Source organism: Mobula hypostoma, chromosome 12, assembly GCF_963921235.1.
Source record: "Mobula hypostoma chromosome 12, sMobHyp1.1, whole genome shotgun sequence".
Lineage (NCBI taxonomy): Eukaryota > Metazoa > Chordata > Chondrichthyes > Myliobatiformes > Myliobatidae > Mobula > Mobula hypostoma.
Window position 1 is genome coordinate 54,416,768 of NC_086108.1, and position 21,610 is coordinate 54,438,377.

Sequence of the window (21,610 nt, forward strand, 5' to 3'; positions counted from 1 at the left end):
AGACGGTATAAAGCAGTAACGTTATGAGTAGATGCACTATGCTGCAATGCTGGAAAAAGGCAACCTCGAAAAAGCACATTCACTGAGTTCTAGGGGCCTGTATAGCTGCTTAAATTCTCTCTCTTTGTACTCTTGATAAAGTTCAACAATCCAATAACCTTTGATTATTATTTTTATATACTTGTCCACAACGTTATACTGAATACATAGATTGGAACCTCCCTCCTTCCCCTCCCCACCCAGCTTTGTCCCTTTTGACCTCTATTGGTTTTAGCTTTTCTCAGTTTGAGAGCACTCTGTTCTATTCTACTTAGACCCAATTTCATAATTGCATTCATCGAAATTAATTCGTTATCATTGTCCATTTGCTCAATTTATTAATATCACTTTGTAATTAAATGTTACAATCACATTGACATTTTATGTCATTAACAGATGTAATTATACGCCTTTCTATCTCAGCATTTGTAAACTCCAGTCACATCATTATTGATTTGCACTTCCTTGGAGATTGTTAAAAGCAGTCACCTGGCACTACCTCTGATACCACTAGTACGCCAACACCAGAAAACAATTCCATACAAAATGTTGTTGCGAATCATCACTTCTACTGATCTTCAATATCAAAATTGCCTACTTTACAAACCAGGCACACAAATAAAGATTGGTGATTTGTTTTGGGCTTACTGAAACTCCAGCACAGGTTTGTAATAATGGAACAGTGTTGAAAGACCTACCTCACAGATCTCCTCCTTGCGGATTCGATGGAAGCTCAATTGACTTAAGTTGTAGGTGTTTGCAGTCAGCTGTGAAATTTGGGACCAGCTTTTTGTCATCACCAACAGATTAGAGATTTCTGTAGCATAAATAAGAAATAGATTTTACTTCTAGCTGTCTCTGTGCCATCAGCCCAGCTTCACTGGGAAAACTTTCATTCTGAACTCTGTGCAAGACAGTCTTCTTGAAAGGTTGCTTTGTGTTTTAAAAAAAATTATATACATTGGATCCTTAAACAATGCCTCACTTATGGAAGCTGAATGTCCACTTTACTTCTGTATTCTTGTAAATCTATGCATTTCAATATTCTATGCTTTTGGTGTGTTTCAGATTCTACTCAGTTTCATACCATTTTATGATCATTATGAAACTTTCATTCTAGATTATGAATGACAGTCTGTGCACTCTATTCCAGCGGTGGAAGTGGGGACAGGCCAAGAGAATAAAAAAAAACATGTTAATAGTCCAGAACTGCTCTGCTCACTGTATTCCAGGTGTAGTTTAAACAGGTGCCCGCAAGCTATGTCTAATTATTACCTTTATAATCCAGGCTTTGGGATAAAGGGCAGCAACTCATGAACCTTTTGAATGATTTTTACAGCTGCCCATAACAATGAACATGTAAGTGATGCCCTTCTCTTCTATACTCTAAAAATCCAGTCAATATATTAATTGCTATTAGATTTTACATGCTTAAAGATCTCTATCTTCTTGTTACAACTACAGTGGAGGACGTCAAAATTGCCCATCTTGAAATCCCAGTTGCCAGAGTTTTATTTGCTCCAAATTTAAATTTAAGACCAAAAGTCATAAGAGCAGAATTAGGCCATTTGGCCCATCAAGTCCATTCCATCATGGCCAATTTATTATCCCTCTCAACCACATTCTCCTGCCTTCTCCCCATAACCTTTCACGTCCTGAATAATTAAGAACCTGTGAACCTCCACCTTAAATATAGCCAGTGATGGCCTGCACCGCTGTCTGTGGCAATGAATTCCATAGATTCACCACCCTCTGGCTAAATAAATTTTCCTCATCACTGTTCTAAATGGATGTCCCTGATCTGATGCTGTGTACTCAGATCCTAGAATCCCCCACTGTAGGGAATATCCACTCTTTCTAGGCCTTTCAATATTCCATAGGTTTCAGTGAGATCCCCCCTCATTCTTCTAAACTGCAGCAAATACAGGCCCAGAGCCATCAAGGACCATGTTAACCCTTTCATTCCTGGGATAATTTTTGTGAACCTCTTGTGGACCCTCCCTGATGCCAGCACATCATTTTTTCAGATACAGGGCCCAAAGCTGATCATAATACTCCAAATATAGTTTTATCAATGCCTTATAAAGCCTCAGCATTACATCTTTGCTTTTGTATTCTAGTCTATCGAAATGAATGCTAACGTCGCATTTTCCTTCCTTATCACTGTCTCAACCCGCAAATCAACCTTTGGGCATTCTGCACGAGGACTCCCAAGTCCTTTTGCACCTTTGATTTTGAAATTTTCTATCTATTTAGTAAATAGTCCACACCTTTATTCCTTCTACCATGATCAAGTGCATGATCATGTACTTCCCTACACTGTATTCCACCCGCCAGTTCTTTGCCCATTCTCCAACTTTAAGTCCTTCTGCAGATACCCTGCTTTCTCAACACTACTTGCCCCTCCACCCATCTTTGTGTCATCTGCAAACTCGGTCACAAAGCCATCAATCTGTCATCCAAATCACAGACGTATATCATGACAAGAACTGGTCCCAACACCAACCCTTGCAGAATACCACGTCATTGGCAGCCAACCAGAAAAAGCTCCTTTCATTCACAGTCTTTGTCTCCTACCAGTCAGCCAATCTTCTATTCAGGCTAGTATCTCTCCTGTGACACCATAGGCTTCTATCTTGTTAGGCAGCCTCGTGCGGGAGCTTAACAAAGTCCTTCTCAAAATTCAAATCAACAACATCCACCGATTCTCCTTTGTGCCTGTTATTTCCTCAAAGTATTCCATCAAATTTGTCTGGCAAGATTTCCCCTTAAGGAAATCATGGTGACTTTGGACTATTTTATCATGTACCTCCAAGTACCTCAAAACCTCATCCTTAATAATAGACTCCAAACCTTTCCAACCACTTATGTCAGGCTAACTGGCATGTAATTTCCGTTCTTCTGCCAACTTCCCTTTTTAAAGGGGTAAGGCAATTTGCAATTTGCTAGTCTCCAGAACCATTCCATAAGCTAGTGATTCTTGAAAGATCATTACTAATGTCTCCACAATCTCTTTCAGAACTCTGGGATGTAGTCCACCTTCCACCTACCTTCAGACTTTTCAGCTTCCCAAGCACCTTCTCCTTAGTAATAGCAACGGCGCTCATTTCTGCCCCCAGACACCCTTGCATTTATGACATTCTGCCAGTGTCTTCCACAGTGAAGATTGAAACAAAAATAAATATCAAGTTTGTCTGCCATTTCTTTGTTCCCCTCTCCAGCACATTTTCCAGTGGACAGACATCCACTCTAATTTCTCTTGTACAACGTATTGTATCCTTTTTTATATTATTGACTAGCGTACCTTCATGTCTCATTTTTTCTTTCCTTATGGCTTTTTTAGTTGTCTTCTGTTGGATTTTATCTGCTGTCATCCCTCCTAGTACCCCCTTTCAATCAACTTTGGCCAGCTCCCCTCTCATTCTTCTGCAATTCCCTTTGTAATACTGATACATCTGATTTTTACTTCTCCCTCTCAAACTGCAGGGTGAATTCTACATTATGATCACTGTCTCCTAAGTGTTTCTTTATCTTAAGCCCCTTAATCAAAAATGGTTCATTGCCCAACACCCAATCCAGAATTACCATTCCCCTAGTAAGCTCAACCAAAAGATACTCTAAAAAGCCATCCCATAGGCATTCTACAAATTCTCCCTCTTGGGATACAGCACCAACCTAATCAACCCAATCTACCTGTATATTGAAATCCCTGTAACTATTGCAGGATTGCCCTCTTGGCATGTCTTTTCTTACTCCCTTTACTACTGTTCGGAGGTCTGTATACAACTCCCATCAGTGTCTTTTTACCTTTGCAGTTTCTTAACCCTACCCAGAAGGATTCTACATTTTCCAATCCCACGTCACCTCTTTCTAAGGATTTGATTTCAATTTTTACCATCAGAGCTTCCCTACCTCCTCTACCTACCTGCCTGTCCTTTTGATTCCATGTGCATTCTTGGATGTTAAACTCCCAACCATGATCTCCTTTCAGCCACTTCTCAGTGATGTCCACAATATCATATCTGCCAATATCTAACTGTGCTGTAAGATCACCTACCTCATTCTGTCTACTGTGTGCATTCAAATATAGCACCTTTGGTCCTGCATTCATCACCACTTTTGATTTTGTCCCCATTACCTTTTAACTCTTCCCACTGACTGCAACTTTACCCTATTATTTGCCTGCTCTTCCTCAGTCTCACTAAACACAGCATTTATTTTGGCTACCTACTGCCCCATCACTCTGCTTCCCATCCCCTTGCCAAATTAACTTAAATCCTCCCCAACAGTTCTAGCAAACCTGCCTACAAGAATATTGGTCCTTTTCGGGTTTAGGCGTACATGCCCCATTTGTACAGGTCATTCCTTCCCCAGAAGAGATCCAAATTATCTAGAAATCTGAAACTCTGCCCCTGTACCAATTCTTTAGTCACGCTTTCATCTGCCAAATCATCCAATTCTTACCTTCACTGGTGTGTGGCACAGGCAGCAATCCAGAGAATACTAGCCTGGAGGTCCTGCTTCTCAGCTTTCTACCTGACTCCCAATATTCTCTCTTCAGGACTTCCTCTGTTTTCCTACCCATGACTTCTGGATGTTCACCCTCCCCCTTAAGAATGCTGTGGACCTAGTCTGAGACATCCCTGACCCTGGCATCTGGGAGGCAACATGCTATCTCAGTGTCCATAGAATCTGCTGTCTGTTCATCTAATTATGCAAACTCTTATCACCACTGCACACCCCCTTCTCCCCCCTGCCTTTCTGAGCCACAGAGATCAGTCACTGCAGATTCCCCCTGGTAGCTCACCCCTCCCTCCCAATAGATCCAAAGCGGTATTTTGTTTTTGTCCAAGTGGCTTGGAATGCCGCTGATTATTATGCCACTAACAAACCGGATTATGTGCCCTTCTAACCCTAGCAATTATGGACCTCACTAATCATATCTTCCTCAGAATCTGAGCTTTGTCTCTGGATGCACGGGCAAGTAGGTCAATAATTTATCTTCAACTCCATGAATTGTAAAGATTAGTGAACGGTCTATTGTGAGAAATTTTATAAAATGTCTTCTGGAAGTGCAGATAGATCAGATCCTGTCCACTACTTTAATTGACGATTGTGAAATTTCATCAGGTTCATCATGTGTGTAGAAATGGGAAATAATAACAGTGTGCATAGACCACGCAACACTATGAGTGAATGTGACGTTGAGTGAGTGAGTACCGAGATTAGGGAACCGTGGAATAAAATATGGTTACACTGAGAATTCAATTCACACATTCTCCGGGACTAGCACAAATGATGAAAGTAATGGAAACTGAAAAAGCTATAAATAGTGTGCAGAAAAGCACCTGTGGGGAGAAGGGAGAGGGGAGAAGGAGATTGATTGATTTAATGTTGCAGCATAATTTTCAGTTGTAGAGAGGTGAGGGGAGTAAAAGAGAATACCTGTGACAGGACAAAGACCAACAGTAAATGGATGACAGATTGCTGTTAGTTGTGTGTGTATATGAGGAGTGACGGTAGTATGTAACAAAGGCTTGTTAATGCAAATATCCTGTTGAGAGAAGGAGTAAATAGAGAAAATAGAGATGAGAAAAACATGAAAAGTAATGCTGTAAATATGAGGAACAGAGTTAATGGCAATCTGAAATAAAGGAGAATCTGGGAAGTTAGATGATTAATCATAAATTTAATTGATGATTTAATGCAAAGGATCCCAGCCTAGGACGCACAGCCCACTTACTTAATGATATTAGCCCATGGCATCAAAAAAGTTGGGAATCCCTGATTCAATGAATAATAAGGAAATAGTTAACTTGTAAACTATGCATTTTGAGTCTTACTGTTTGAGGATGCGAGAACCTAAAAATAAGAGAAGGGAAGGAACATAGCATTCATCAGCTGGAGCAGACAATTGTAAACATCACTGCAAAGTGGAAGGTAGGTCAAATCTGCTGAAGTCAGTGACTCATGTTATACATTTGCAGATAGCAATGAGTCTGGAGGCACCATACATTCTGTAGAGGAAGCAGGAAGTTACAAGGGGGGGAACATCTACAAAGCCGCCAGCTTGCTGCGGAGCAGCAGATGGGTTTCCTCTTTGGATTCCACAAAGATGGAATATTTTCTATCAGGAACCGCAGAGAAACAAAAGGTTATTTAGTCACACACTTTACTCAGCCCATGATTAAATGGTGGAGCAGACACACTGGGCCAAATGGCCTACTTCTGCTCCTATATCTCATGGTGTTAAATATTAAATTAGAAGCACTGTAAGCAATTGGAAAAAGACAAAATGGCAGTTGTTCCTTTATCAAGTAAGCCTTAAAGGAAGAAAAATTATGGTGAATCCATTGTATAGATTGTTCAATTCCAAATGGAGTTGGAGCTCTACTTGGCCATGGCTTTCCCTCAAAGATATTCTGATCTTGGAAGGATGCAGTGCCAGTTCATCCAGAAATACTGGCATTTACAGCATTAGGTGTAAGAGCAGGTTGCATAAATGTGAATCATATTCTGTCAAGTCTAGAAGTCTATAGGATAAGTATGAACCCAATCAACTATTACAATACTTACGGAAGTTGATTGGGTTGATATTTAGAAACTTGTTTTGTTGGTGAGGGAATCCGCATTCATAGAAAGTAATCTTAAAACTGGGACTAAGTCATTCAAGAGTTAAATCAGCAAATATATATTTTTTTAAAAAGCACAGAGTGGTGGAAATTTGGACACCAGATCAATTCTATGTTTACAAAACTTTTCAATTCTGAGCTCAACAGGTTTTTGTCTGAATCATTATTCAGTAATATCATAACTGATTATATACTTCATGAGGAGGGAACCAGAGGTCTATGAGCCAGTTCTCATTGAAGGAGCAGAGTTGGAGAGGGTCAGCAACTTTAAATTCCTTGCTTGTTATTATTTTGGAGGACATGTCCTGGCCCAGGACACTTGCGCAGTTACAAACATAGTATGGCAGTGCCTCTACTTCCTTAGGAGTTTGTGAAGATTCAGCATGACATCTAAAACTTTGTCAAACCTCTACAGATGTGGAGTGGAAAGTATATTGATTGGCAGCATCATAGCCTATCATAGAATGGAAACACCAATGTCCTTGAAAGGAAAATTCTACAAAAAGTAGTGGATTTGGCACATCACCCATAAAGCCTTTCCCACCATTGAGCACATCTACATGAAGCATTATCGCAGGAAAGTAGCATCCATCATCAGGGACCCCCACCACCCAGGATACACTCTCTTCTCACTTCTGCTGTCAGAAGAAGGTACCAGACTCTTAAGACTCACATGATCAGGTTCAGGAACAGTTCTTACCACTCAACCATTAGGCTCTTGAACCAAAGGGGTAACTTCACTCGACTTCACTTGATCCATCATTGAAATGTTCCCTCAACCAATGGACTCACTTTCAAGGACTCTTCATCTCATGTTCTCAATATTTATTGATTATTTACTTATTATTTCTTTCTTTTTGTATTTGCATAGTTTGTTGTCTTTTTCATACTAGTTGAACACTCAAGTTGGTGTAGTCTTTCATTGATTATATTATGATTATTATTTTATTATGGATTTATTGAGTACACCCACAAGAAAATGAATCTCAGGGTTACAGAAAGTGACTTACACATACTTTGATAATAAATTTCCTTTGAACTTGAGGAATAAATCAATCACATTCTCACTAAATGTCAGAGCAAGTTCTAGATGTTAAATAGACAAAGCACAAACAGAATTGCATTCTTTGCTTATGAAAAATAAATTGAACTTTAAAAAAGTCAGTTGTGGCCATTTCAATTTAAAGCAACTCTGTAATTGGCGTTGCTCTTCTGACCATAACAGCACTATCTCTGGTCAGTGAGTCAATAACTTCCCTTTGATTGTGTTTTTCGTTTCTTTTTAATTTTGTGTTAATAGCTGTAAAGTTCAAAATGTATGATGTGTGGGCTTGTTAAGGGAACTGCGTGGGTGTACATGTGGGACTGCATAGTACGTGTAGGTTTTAGCAGTGCGTAGGCTTGTAAGTGTGGGTTCAAAGGAGGAAAGGTGTATACATGGTGGCTTTGTAGCCTATCAGCCAAAGTGTCTATATGTGTGCTACAAATTATTTATTGACAAATCATTTTAGCAACTTTACATTGACTGATAGTTTTCATGTGGCAGACCACTGTGTGAAAGCTAGCAGAAAGAATGGCTGCTAAAGGATGTCTAAATGGGAAAAGTTTAAATGTACAGAAACTTACAGGTAAATGAAATCTAGACAAATTCACAGTTTTAACATCAAGTCTGCTTGGAATTTAGCACTTTTTAAAAACATTGCAAAGACAGATATATCTTCAAGTGAATTCCAGCCAGTCAACAGGTTCCTTCAGTCAGTCAGGAAACAGAAACTTGATAAACAAAGAAAGACCACATTAACTCTGTCCTTCCTGCACTGGATTTTGTCTCAAATCTTTAAAATAAAAAGGCAGAATGGGATGATGGAGCAACAGTGAGTTCAATAAAATGTTTGTAAAGTTCCATGTCAAAAATTTCTGTAGTTTCTGGCATAAAGTGTAATCAGTATTTCTTTAAACTAGCTCTCCAAATACACTTCCAACATATAAATAAGGATTCTGAAATAAGGTTAAGCGTAATATGGTCTGCAGAAAATCACACCCGCCACATCTAAAGGTCAGTCAGAGCAAGATGTTTTGATAAGAAACTTCCTTCTGCAATAAACACGTAAAGAAAACAGATCCGCATCGACTAATGGGCAAAACATATATTAAATTAATTAGGTTAATTAATTAGAGAAATTTAACCTTGTCAATTACCATCATAAGCCAATTTTTATTCACAAGTCATGTAAAGTTACTTGTATTTAATGAATAATATATTGCCTTAAATAAAACTTGCAGCATATTCTTACTGAGGATCATTTCAATCTGTAAACTGTTTGATAAGTGGAGGATAATTCCATGGTGCCTGCCATATGCTTTCCGTAAGTAAACTGCAACTCATGAATAACATTTCTGATTCACCTTATGTTTTTATAAACAAGTAAAATCTGTGTTGTATTCTATTGCACACATTATGCGCATCCAAGTACATGACTTCAAACATACCCATCGTTGTAGTTTTAAGCTTTTTCAGAACCAAGATACCAATTATTTTGGGTAGTGCATGCAACCTTTGTGTTCCAATATGACATGTATGATGCACAAAGTACATTTAAGATAGAAACTATGTCTGCTGCTTTCCTGGCGTAGGTATTAGCAAGTTCATTTAACCCCTAATGGAGATATGCAGATCATGTCATTCACCACACTGCCATTCAGTAGGTCAATAATTCCATGGCAGGCTTCCCCAATATGCTACCAACTAAAACCCAAGCTCACTACATTTCAGCTTAGCAAGGATGCCACTCCTTGGAGATGGCACAGTGGTGCAGCTGGGAGAGCTGCTGCCTCACACCTGGGTTCAGTGTCAACCTCAGTTGCTGTCAACTCCAGAAGCTCCCACACTAGGACACACATTAAGCAGTATGATGTTCTCCCACCAGCCTAATCATCAAACACCGACTCTCGGAGGTTCCTACATGAAGCAATAACCCTCAGACAGGCTGCACTGGAAGAATTTCTAACTGACAGAAGCTACAAATAAAGTTTGTGATTTCTCTGGTCCCAAACTCAGACCAAAGGCAAGGACTACATCCCATGGCTGTGGAGTTGACAACAGCTATGAACATTCACATACCTGGTGCTGCCAGCTTTGAGCTGGACATATTGGCAAATTCATATATGGCAGTTAACCATCAGTCACTAAAGTTTGTCATTCAGGGAGAGTTGGTTTCATTTTATAGGCTTGCATTTGGAATGAAAATAAGGGCTGGCAATGTCAGCGGGTTTCCCCATGAGCAATGTGTCACCAATTAAACACACTGAGCTTGCTATTTTTCAACTTAACAAGGATTCCACTCCCTAGAGCTGCTCTCATGACCTAGGTTTAACATTGACCTCAGGTGCTGGCTATGTAGACATTCTGCTTGTGACTGCCTGGGTTTTCTTCCGAGTGACCCAGATGTCCTCCCACATCCTAAAGATTCATGATTCAGTAGTTTGATTGGCAACTGTAAGTTGCCCCTAACGTGGTAGAATCTGGGGGAAGTTGATGGGAATACAAGGGAAACGAAACTGAGCTCAGTGTCAACGGGTGTTGGTGATCGGTGCAAACCCAGTGGACCACAGGCCCCATTTCATACTGAGGTCTCATTACACGTTGTAGCACTCAATGACTATATAGGTCAATTCACAGTATTCTTGCAGCAGTTTAGCCGTCTTTACTCTTTGTTAATCCACTATGCTATCTGTATTCGTAATACCAAACCAAAGGGTTTCTTTTTTATGCAACAGGGAGAATTCACTGGATTAACAGGATTTAAGGCTCCAGTTTGAACTCATGTGCACGATGTTTCCACAGCACATGAGAACACACCCAGCTAATGGGGAGACATAACAAACAACCCGATGGTTCACAATGTTAAAAGTCCATTATGTTGCTTTTTTCGAGCTCTGTGCCTGAAGACCTGCTAAAACAACGGAAGAACTGGTCTCAGGACTTGCAACACAAACTAGAGCATTATGAGGAGGGAGCCACCGTCAATCTCACAAGAAGTGGCTGACAATCAGGGGAAGGGAGCTCACAGCCAAAGCAGTCAAACACAGCGTTAGCAACCTTAATCCTACTTCCCCATTCAGTTGTAGTCCCCACACTCTTAACCTTCCCTGTCACTGGTAAAATAAACTATTTGATCATAAAACAAATATAATAGCTAACACAAAATAAACATTGGAATAAGAGTGAAATCGTGGCAAAGGACATGAAAAAAAAATCACAGTGTGCTTTCTAGTGCCAGTTTGTGCCGTGCGCTAGAGTGTACTGGTCTTCCCATGCCGTGTCCTCATTGACTGTAGCATGGCTGGTCAAACACGCTTTCAATGGGAAGACTGCAGCTGTCTGTTGACTGGCTCCTGGACTTGGAACCTCTAGCTCCAGGTTACACCCTCTCCGTATGAACTCAGGGATGGGGCCCAGGCAACAGCATGGACACTTGCTGGGCTTACAGAGACTGAAGTACAAATGCCCTTGACCTGGGGGAGAAAGCAGGCCTGTGCTCAGTGGACCCTTCACCACTACAGGGGAAAAGAAAATGAACAACCAAGTCATCTGTTGGAGGAGATTCTGAGACCACTGTGATATCCTGCAGGTTTCAACCTGAACTTCCACTGCTGCATCCAGACATGGGGTGGGCATGCCTGATGCTGTAGAAGCAGAGATGGCAGCTGTCAGCAATGCATCATACTCAGTCCACAGGGCTGTGGAGGAACCTGGTTGTTCCTTCAATGCCAGAAAGGGTGAGCTCCAAGCTCTTAAGAGAACCCTTTATTCAGTAGGAGTCAGACTCCTCCATGCTTCTTAACGTTTCTCAGCAGGCCTTCCAACATTCTGAACTCTTCCAAGGAATCTACCCCATAAACCTACTTCTGAAAGCAAGCCTATCAAGATTCGCACCTCTCCAAGATCTCCCCTTCTAGCAAGTTGGCACCCAAGTTACCCACATCCCCTGCTATTGCTATTGACCACTTGAACTCAATATCTCTCCACATGCATATCTTGTGTCTAATCAGGTGCACAACCAAGCGGCATTATATCTTCACCATTATCTCTTGCTGACCAACAGGTCAATTTACCCTTGTCAAACAAAAGTGAAGGAGAAAGTATATATAAAGTTATCAGGGAAAGGTGGGATGGTGTTGGTTAACAACAAACAGGTGCTTATACCATCTTCATCCTGTACAGCAGAAGAGATTGTGGGCTAGGCAGAAAGTGGAATGAAAGGAGGACATTGAATTCAGTAGTACCTCCCATAGCATGAGCACTGCCAGTTCTGATAACGTACAGTTTACTGCTCTAGGGAAACAATACAACTGCTTCTCCTGCCCCACTTCCAAACTGCAGCTACTAATGTAGATTGAGATGGCATTTCTGACCAAGGATGAACTTCTAGCCAATAGATTCTTCACATATTCCAGTTCAGAACTTGGCTTAGTCCTTGATCTTTTGTTATTCCAAGATATGAAGGCTTTGCGAATCTTGTCACCAGAAAACTATCACCAGATTTCCTTCAATTTCTCTGCTACACAATGCAACTTTGATGGGTCTCTGCCCGCAGGCCCCAGGTATTTCCACTCAGGCCTCTCACTTTGAAAATACAGCTGCTCTCATTGTCCTTACCTCGAGGTTTTGGTGGGCAGCAGGTTTTCAGTTGGAAGCTGATATCCTCGGTTTTAAGAATCTGTCCTTTGAGATGATTCATGAGGTCCCTGAGGTTTGGGAAATAACTGTCGGAGCCATGCAGTCTGTATCCAGACGACTTGTTCACCTCGATCTGAAAATTCTTGTACTGCTTTAGCATTCTCGAACCACTGCTTCGATCACAAAAGTCAATGTGCTAGGGGGAAAACAAATGACAATCTCAGAAATTTACGGCAAAGTTTGCCACTGGCTTTCGAGTCCTTGCAGAAAATGTGGGCCATCATTTCCTTTATAAGTAGATGAGATCTACAACACAAATGTGCTTAAACTTAATTTTAGCTCTAGTGAAGTGGCTATTGACTTTAAAGCAATCAGGTGAGACATCTTAGAGGAAGCAGTATATATCCTGTATTAGTATTACTGACTTGAGAAAGATGAGAGGCAAATCCAACAGTGCCCAATTTCCAACTCCACTTACCAAACCAAGGCCTACAACTGTTTAGGCATTGCCATGGTGAAGCTGGATGAAGGCTTCTTTATGACCCTGTACTACAAATATGAACTGTCAGTAATCTTAAAGTGCACTCAATTCAAGTAAAGCTTAACAAGGAATGTCAGAAATAGGAGCAGGAAGTAGGTCATCTTGCCCATCGAGCTTGCTCTAAATTCAATAAGTTCATGGCTGGCCTGGCTATGGACTCAGTTTTATCTACCTGCCTTTTCTCCACAACCCTTAATTCCTCTACTATGCAAAAATCTAACTAACTGTGACTTAAATATATTTAATGAGTTAGCCTCCAGTGCTTCCCTGGACAGAGAATTCCACAGATTCACCACTCTCTGGGAAAAGTAGTTTCTCCTTGACTCCATCACAAATCTATTCTTCTGAATCATGAGGTTATTTCCCTAGTTTTGGTCTCACCAGTTGGAAATAATTTTCCTGCCTCCAACTTAACTATCTGTATCATAATTTAATATGTTTCTATGAGATTTCCTCTCATTCTTTTGAATTCCAACAAGTTTCGTCCCAGGCAACTCAATGTCTCCTCATAGATTAACTACCTCATCTCTGGAATCAAACTCACTAACATCCTCTGTACCACAACCAAAGTCAGTATGTCTTTCCTCAGGGAGACCAGAACTGCACACAGTAACCCAGATCCCTTTATGGTTACAGCATAACCTCCCGCTCTTTAATTTAATCCCTCTAGCAACGAAGGGCAACATTCCATTTGACTTCTTGGTAACCTTTTCTAGCTACAAACCAACATTTTGCAATTCATGCACAAGCACTCCCAAGTCCCTCTGCACAATAGCATGCTGCAAACTTTCATCATTTAAGTAATAAGCTGATCTATTTTTTTCCTTCATTATCTCCTTCCTCCCTGTGGAGCCCTGTGAGAAAAATAACACAACCTTTGAAATACAGATTAACTGAGTCCAGTTTAAAATTGAATTAGGCTAAATAGTTGTGCTTTTGTCAGCAAATTTTAATCATGTTTAGATGAAATTAGTCTTGGCTAAAAATATCCCTTTCATTAGTACTCAAATTCTCGACTTCCAAAGATTTTATATTTCCAGGAACAAAATTTATTGCAACGTCACTGTGTGTAACACTCATATACTCCAGAACAAATTGATCACTACAGCTTAGCTGTTAAACTTCTGCAGAAACAGTAGACCCTGTGGTTTAGGTGCTGGGCTCTCATTTATTTTACCCAGACAAATGGGCAGAATCCTTACTCTGCAAAGTGCATCTACAAGAAGTCCAAGCAGTTACAATTTATGCAAAAACAACAATGAATTGACAATACCGTTGATCCCATGCACAAAGATCTTGGGATAATTAACGCAATTATACTGGCACTAAATCTATTTTTGAGATTGCACAATGTTCCCAGGCACAGTTCAGATATTCCACATTTTAAAGAGAGTAATCCCTGAAACAAATGTTTCCTCAACTAAATAAACCCAATGGTTCTTTTCTATTACAAAACCACTTTTAAAAACAATACAGTACCAAGACTCAAACACGAGGAAATCTGCAGATGCTGGAAATTCAAGAAACACACACAAAATGCTGGTGAATGCAGCAGGCCAGGCAGCATCTCTAGGAAGAGGTACAGTCGACGTTTCGGGCTGAGACCCTTCGTCAAAACTAACTGAAAGAAGAGATAGTAAGAGATTTGAAAGTGGGAGGGGAAGGGGGAGATCTGAAATGATAGGAGAAGGCAGGAAGAGGAGGGATGGAGCTACGAGCTGGAAAGTTGATTGGCAAAAGGGATACAAGGCTGGAGAAGGGAGAGGATCATGGGACGGGAGGCCTAGGGAGAAAGAAAGGGGGAGGGAAGCATCAGAGGAAGATATAGTGAGAGGGACAGAGGGGAAAAAGAGAAAGGGGGGGGAAGAGAGAGAGATAGAGAGATAAATAAATAAATAAGGGATGAGGTACGAAGGGGAGACGGGCATTAACGGAAATTAGAGAAGTCAAGACTGCTGCAATTTCTTTTTTTGCATTGTTCTGCATGTACCCCCAGTAAGTGCTTGAAATGTTTCTGTTTGTATTTTTTGTTTTCTAGCTGACAATATTTCTTCAGTGTTTCAGACCATCTTGGAGTCTGATGGTAAAACAGTATCAATTGGCTTAACATCGTACATGCCTGGCCAACTGCTTCCAGTCCCAGTATTTCTATTTGCAGTGCAATAGGTCACAGAATCATAAATTGTGCAGCACAGAAGTGAGCTTGTTTTGCCCACCAGATCCATGCCAACTCCAAGGCTTACCAGTACTAATCCCATCTGCTGGAATTAAGTCTGTACCTCTCTACAAACTTCATACCCAAATACCAAACCAACCCTTTTCAATCTTGTAACTGTACTTGCTTCCATCATCTCCCCTAGCAGCTTGTTCCATATAACCACCAACCCATGTGTGGATAAACTTACCTTACTGGCAAACATAAAGGGGTACGCAGTATGCTAACTCTGACAATTAAGTGACAAAATTTTACAACTTCAAAAATAAACATCTAAAAATGGAAATTAGCTGCTGTCTTGTGTCACTGTGAAACAGCTTTCTATAGAATACTGGGATATTACTTGGAATATTAATTGAAAGATTCTACATGGAATATTACCACTGCACAAACTCATTTGAAGAAGTAATTTCCCAGCAATAGAATCACTCATTTACAATCAAATGAAAGTGAACTTCTAAATCAAGGAACGACTAGTATCTATGGCCTTAGCTAGTAGATGATAGCTGATCTGATAATGTAACTGGTCAGCTGCTTATCCTTCTGAAAATCTGCTGGTTTTATAGGTCAGTGAGCAGAAGAGATTGCAGAGACTTGAAATTCTGATTGCCTTCTTTTAAGAACAGTGCTTGATCCCAGTAAAATACAAAACATGTCTATGTGTGTTTTGAATACTTAATTCTTTTCCTCAAAAAAGATAGCAAGTTTTCTTTTCCCCTGACGAGGACAGCTTAAGTTTTCTACAAAAAATGTTCACCTTGGATATCATTTGCAACATGAGATTTAAAGAAACAGAAGAAATGTATTGCTCAAAAGCATTCACTATAGTTACCTCAGAGGGTCCACTGCATGCTACCGTCATAAGGATGTGATTGAAATCTGTGCAGCTCCATCGCAACACATACATTCCATCTTCATTGCCTTCGTGCTTCAGCTTGTTTATAGCATATTCAGTACTGACAAGAAGAAAGCAGACAAAAGGACACTATTTTGAAACATGTTTATTCAAGTTATGAGAAAAGTCAATAAAGTACATCAGAAAGCAGAAGACTTTAAACTAAACTCCATGAAGTTTTAAGACTAGCAAATGTTTCATGTCAAAGATCAGGAATAAAGCCTGATCTTTTTACATGGTGTTTCCTTTAGGTAGTAAGAAAACCTTAGAATTGGCAGAATCTTGGCTCAAAGAAGATTACAGCTGGGAGCTTAATATCCAGGATATACATTGTATGAAAAGGACAGGCAGGTAGGCAGAGGGGGTGGCATGGCTGTGTTGGTAATAAGTGAAATCAAATCCTTAGAAAGAGGTGACACAGGATTGGAAGGTGTAGAATCACTGTGGGTAGAGCTAAGAAACTGCAAGGGTAAAAAGGACCCTGGCGGGAGTAACATACAGACCTCCAAATAATATCCAGAAGTTCAAGTGTGTCAGGGGCAGAAGTGAGTGAAGTTGCCATGATCAGGGAGAAGGTGCTTGGGAAACTGAAAGGTCTGAAGGTAAATGAGTCACCTGGACCAAATGGTCTACACCCAAGGGCTCTGAAAGAGGTGGCTGAAGAAATTGTGGAGGCATTAGTAATGATTTTTTCAAGAACCACTAGATTCTGCCATGGTTCCGGAAGACTGGAAAATTGCAAATGTCACTCCACTCTTCAAGAAGGGAAAGAGCCAGAAGAACTGTAATTATAGGCCAGTTAGTCTGACTTCAGTGGTTGGGAAGATGTTGGAGTCGATTGTTAAGGATGTGGTTTCGGGGTACTTGAAGGCACATGATAAAAAAGGCTGAAGTCAGCATGGTTACTTTAAGAGAAAATCTCGTCTGACAAATCTGTTGGAATTCTGTGAAGAAATAACAATCAAGATAGACAAAGGAGAATTGGTGGATGTTGTGTACTTGGATTTTAAGAAGGTCTTTGACAAGGTGCCGAACATGAAACTGCTTAACAAGAGCTCATGGTATTGGAGGCAAGATACTAGCATGAATAGAGGATTGGGTGACAGGCAGGAGGCAAAGAGTGGTAATAAAGGTAGCCTTTTCTGGTTAGCTGCCAGTGTTCTGCAGGGGTCTGTAATCTTTTTATGTTATATGTCAATGATTTGGATGACAGAATTGATGGCTTTGTGGCCAAGTTTGTGGACAATACGAAGATAGGTGGAAGGACAGGTCGTGTTGAAGAAGCAGAGGGGCTGCAGAAGGACTTAGACAGATTAGGAGAATGGGCAAAGAAGTGGAATACACAATGTTGGGAAGTGTACAGTCATGCACTTCGGTAGAACAAATAAAAGCCTAGACTATTTTTAAATGGAGAGGATAATAAAAAAGCTGAGGTGCAAAGCGACTTGGGAGCCCTTGTGCAGGATTCTCTAAAGGTCAGTTTGTAGGTTGAGTCAGTGTGAAGGAAGGCAAATGCAATGTTCGTGTTCCTCTCAAGAGGACTAGAAAATAAATGCACGGATGTAATGTTGAGACTTTCTAAAGCACTGGTGAGGCTTCACTTGGAGTATTGTGAGCAGTTTTGGCCCCCTTATCTTAGAAAAGATGTGCTAAAACTGGGGAAAGTTCAAAGAAGGTTCACAAAAATGATTCCAGGATTGAATAGCCTGTCATATAAAGCATGTGTGATGGTTCTGGAATTCGAAAGAATGAGGGGGTACCTCATTGAAACCTACAGAATTTTGAAAGTGGATAGTGGATAGTGGATGTGGAGAGGGTGTTTCCAATGGTGTGTGGTATAGGACCAGAGGACACAACTTCACAATAGAGGGGTGCCCAGTTAAGAACAGAGATGAGGAGGAATTTCTTTAGCCACAGTGGTGAATCTGTGGAATTAGTTATCAAAAGGCAACTGTGGATGCCAAGTCATTTGGTATGTTTAAGGCAGAGGTTGTTAGATTCTTGATTAGTCAGAGCATGAGATGTTATGGGGAGAAGGCAGAAGATTGAGGCTGACAGGGAAATGGATCAGCCACGATGAAATGGCGGAGCAGACTCAATGGGCCAAATGGCCTAATTCTGCTCCTATGTCTTATGGTGTGAATTGCAGTAATTTAACTCATCTTTTAATAACTGAGCACTTAACTACATGCAAACATCACCAACACTCTGAAACTATATCCCTCTCAATAAGCTGAAACCTTTATTTCCCACTTTCTGATGCTACATCGACCCATGGGGATCTAGAGAAGTTTTCTTTAAAGTGAAAAATGCTATGTAGACACAATTTATTCCCATTCACTTGCCACACATAACATTTTAAATATGTGGTGAGCAAAAGTAACAGGTAGCAGTGTGAAAATTATTCATGACTTTTAAATACAGTCAAATGATTTAGGCCATGGAGGACAGCCCATTTTTGGTTGAATATTGCTACCAAATTTCATCTGGTGAAAATGCAATCCAACTGCTCCTTATCTGATAACTATTCTAAAACTGAGGAATTCATGTAATATTCTGTACTATAGATTGGTTCTCCATTACAATTAGAAAGAATGGGGATTTTGAAAGTGAGCAGGTACTATCAATATTGGTTTTAAAAACCGTTGAATTGTTTTAAAGACTCAGTAAGCGTTCAATAAATTTGATTTTGATCCACTGAAGCTAGAAAGAGAAGGAAGCTGCCTCTGCAGAGAAGTTGGAGAACATTGTTGCTGACTTCAGTACCTTGGTGAGTACAGATTTAACAGCATAATATTTCTTTTGGCACTTACATTCTGAGCTTTAGGTAGAATTATTCTACTCCTCTTCCATAAAAAAAACTGATATTTATTGAATACATCATTTTCCATTTACCGTATTGGCCCATGACAGCCATGTTTAATGTTGTGCACGACTTGGGGCGGAGCCACGTCGGTGCACAGATAGTGATGGGCATCCACAGTCAAGCGGAAGTAACCGTCAATCAAAGAAACCATGGACAGTGCTTCTTCATAGCAAGACAGCTCAAGCTCCTAAAACACAAAAAAATTAAAGACGTGACGGAAACAATTTTCAAAGAACTTAATGTTACCGATAATTCAAGGATTTAATTGCACCACCTTTGGCAGTAATTTTGACTATGCTGTGTCCACACTGCCTAATGGGCTAGCCAAAGTTAAAACAGTGTCTCATTATCAATATGTGCAGGCAGGGAGGGAAAATAAATCTATTTTTCTGTCCCTTGCATCAGACTCAGTTTCTACTATTTGCAAGTGTTTGGCAATGCACCGAAGCTGGACTAAATGATATACATAACACTTCACAGCCAGTTGCAGCAGACCCTTGAAATGGGCAATATACAAAGTTCAGCTTGGGAATAAATTAATTTTACATCAACAAATTGGACTGCCAACCTTAACTTGATGTACTGGGTAATCTTTTAAAAGGCTGTAAAGATCAAAGGAATTGTCCTTGGTCCTCAGCTCAGATTATGTCTGTGGTCAAATATGTCTCCCTTCCCTGTCCAGGGAGGAACCTGTGTCTTGCTATGAATTCAGTACGAAGTATGTGATTGATGACAGAAATGAGTGGAAGACCCCTGAGGTGGAATGTTATGAGTAAATCTGTGGAATCAGGTGCCAATGGACATGCTTCAGAAAGTCAGAAGGACCTCGCTAAGAAGATCGCAAGACCTTGATGTAACCGGTTCAGGGCTGGTCAATAGTTGATAAAATTAGTGAAAATATTTCAAAGCCCAATGCAGAGCATCATTGAATGAGCAGGAAATTATTATGAATTATCCTCGCTTGAATTTAAACTTAGAACAATTGGCTCTAAAAAAACATTTCAGAGATTACTTATTAACACCCAATACTATTCTATTATCATTAAAATATCCCAGAGTTCCAAATTCATATCCTCATAAGAAATGGCCTCAATATTAGTACAATGCACACAGTGAGATGTCTATACTCTGATCATATGTAAAGTCTGCCACTTTGAAAAACGTAATTGTAAAAGAACTTGATAGACAAAAACACAAGAATGTGGCAACAAAGTAGGTCAGCGAGTTACGCCAGCTTCTTCTGCCACCTTATTGGATCTTACTGATGTGTATTTCAAGATCATTCAACTGCCTTCGCACCACATCCCTTAATAGTCTATATGAATTTTGTTTGCTCTAGATCATTATTCAGTCATCTTTCAAGAAAACTTACAAGCCTGAATCTTGTTAAAAGAAAGACTAGAACGTGGTTCTGAAATAAACAAACTGGAACCCAAAATGTCAATGAGACAAAGTGAAAAACTGGGATCATTAAATAACTTACCATTTTTTTGTTCTCTTGTTTGTTGATCATGACTATGGAGTCCTTTATGATGATGTGTGTGATCTCGTAGAAGTCGGCAAACTGAATCCAGTTCTCACTCTGAACACCTTTACTTGCACTATTCTTACTGCTTTTGTTCGTTTTCTTGTTCTTCTTCAATTTATTTTTCTCTTTCATATTCATTACAGACTTTAATGAAGGAAAAAATGGAGGAAGTTAAGGCCCAAAATGTTGACTATCAGCTAATAGTTAAAGGAGAAGGATTCCCAGAAATGCAACATTGGCACACTGTGGTAAAGACAAATTGGACTGTACAGCTTAAAGAATGCTACAGTTCGTTCAGTCTCAAAACTGGAAATCCCTCAATTAGGCCTCTCAACTGTGTTTCCAAATTCTCCATTTTCTCTCACATGATCTGTCTCTACTGATTCCTCAGTTAATCCATTCAATAAATTCATAATTCCCTGCATAAAATACTTAAATTTCAAATCCCTGATCAGTTTACTTTTATATTTGAAGCTGCTTCCCAATGCGAAAGTCTGTGGGATCTGAAACATTATTTTCAGGATTCATATATCCAATCCTTTAAGTATCTTGCATGCTCCAAAAGGATTTCCTTAAGCCTTCCACTTTCAGAACAAACATACGTGAACACTTCACAGTTTCTGATACCTTTGATTCTTTTGCTAGACTTTATATTGTTTGCTCTTTACTACTACTTTGAATTTCTGATTAAATTGTATGGCTGCAAGTAGAATAATCTATATTGCCTTATTTAATTAGTTTTGTTATATACAATTTTAGCTATAATGTTCAAAATTAAAATTGTTTTGCTGTCTGTCACTCTGCATTGGACATGTTAATCCACTTCGAACTTTGCTAATCATCCTCAACTAATACACAACAGGATCTTTATCATTTTAACTAATTCAGTAACATCTAAATTTGTGTTCTTCAATATTTTTAATTTATAGCATATGTAGGAACTAGAACCAATGCTGTAGGGAGGAAAGAGAGAAAGAAAGCAGGATGAAATCTATTTATATTTCTCATATTTTGTTATGATATAGAAGCCAATCAAGTTTACGTCAGCTCACAGAGAAATCCCATTTGTGCACTTATTTCCCAATGACCAATTCTCTCCTACCTCCCCATCAGCTTTCACACCTCTAGCTAACTCTCATGCCATCTACTACACTAGTGGTGATCAGCAGTAACCAATTAACCTGCCAACCAGCCTGTCTCAGGTGTGAGAGAAA

The 21,610-nt window shown here is 39.9% G+C and overlaps 1 protein-coding gene across 3 annotated transcripts in view; it reads right to left on the minus strand.

Annotated features, from left to right (window-relative positions):
- Positions 1-21,610, minus strand: part of jak1 (Janus kinase 1) — a 139,837-nt gene that overhangs the window by 33,487 nt on the left and 84,740 nt on the right. For all 3 annotated transcript variants that reach the window (XM_063064132.1, XM_063064130.1, XM_063064131.1), the window contains exons 7-11: positions 20,352-20,540; positions 18,898-19,055; positions 15,940-16,063; positions 12,331-12,547; positions 738-856 (exon numbers count right to left, since the gene is read on the minus strand). In XM_063064132.1, coding sequence (XP_062920202.1) covers positions 738-856; positions 12,331-12,547; positions 15,940-16,063; positions 18,898-19,055; positions 20,352-20,540 — 807 coding nt within the window. The remainder of the gene's footprint in view (positions 1-737; positions 857-12,330; positions 12,548-15,939; positions 16,064-18,897; positions 19,056-20,351; positions 20,541-21,610) is intronic.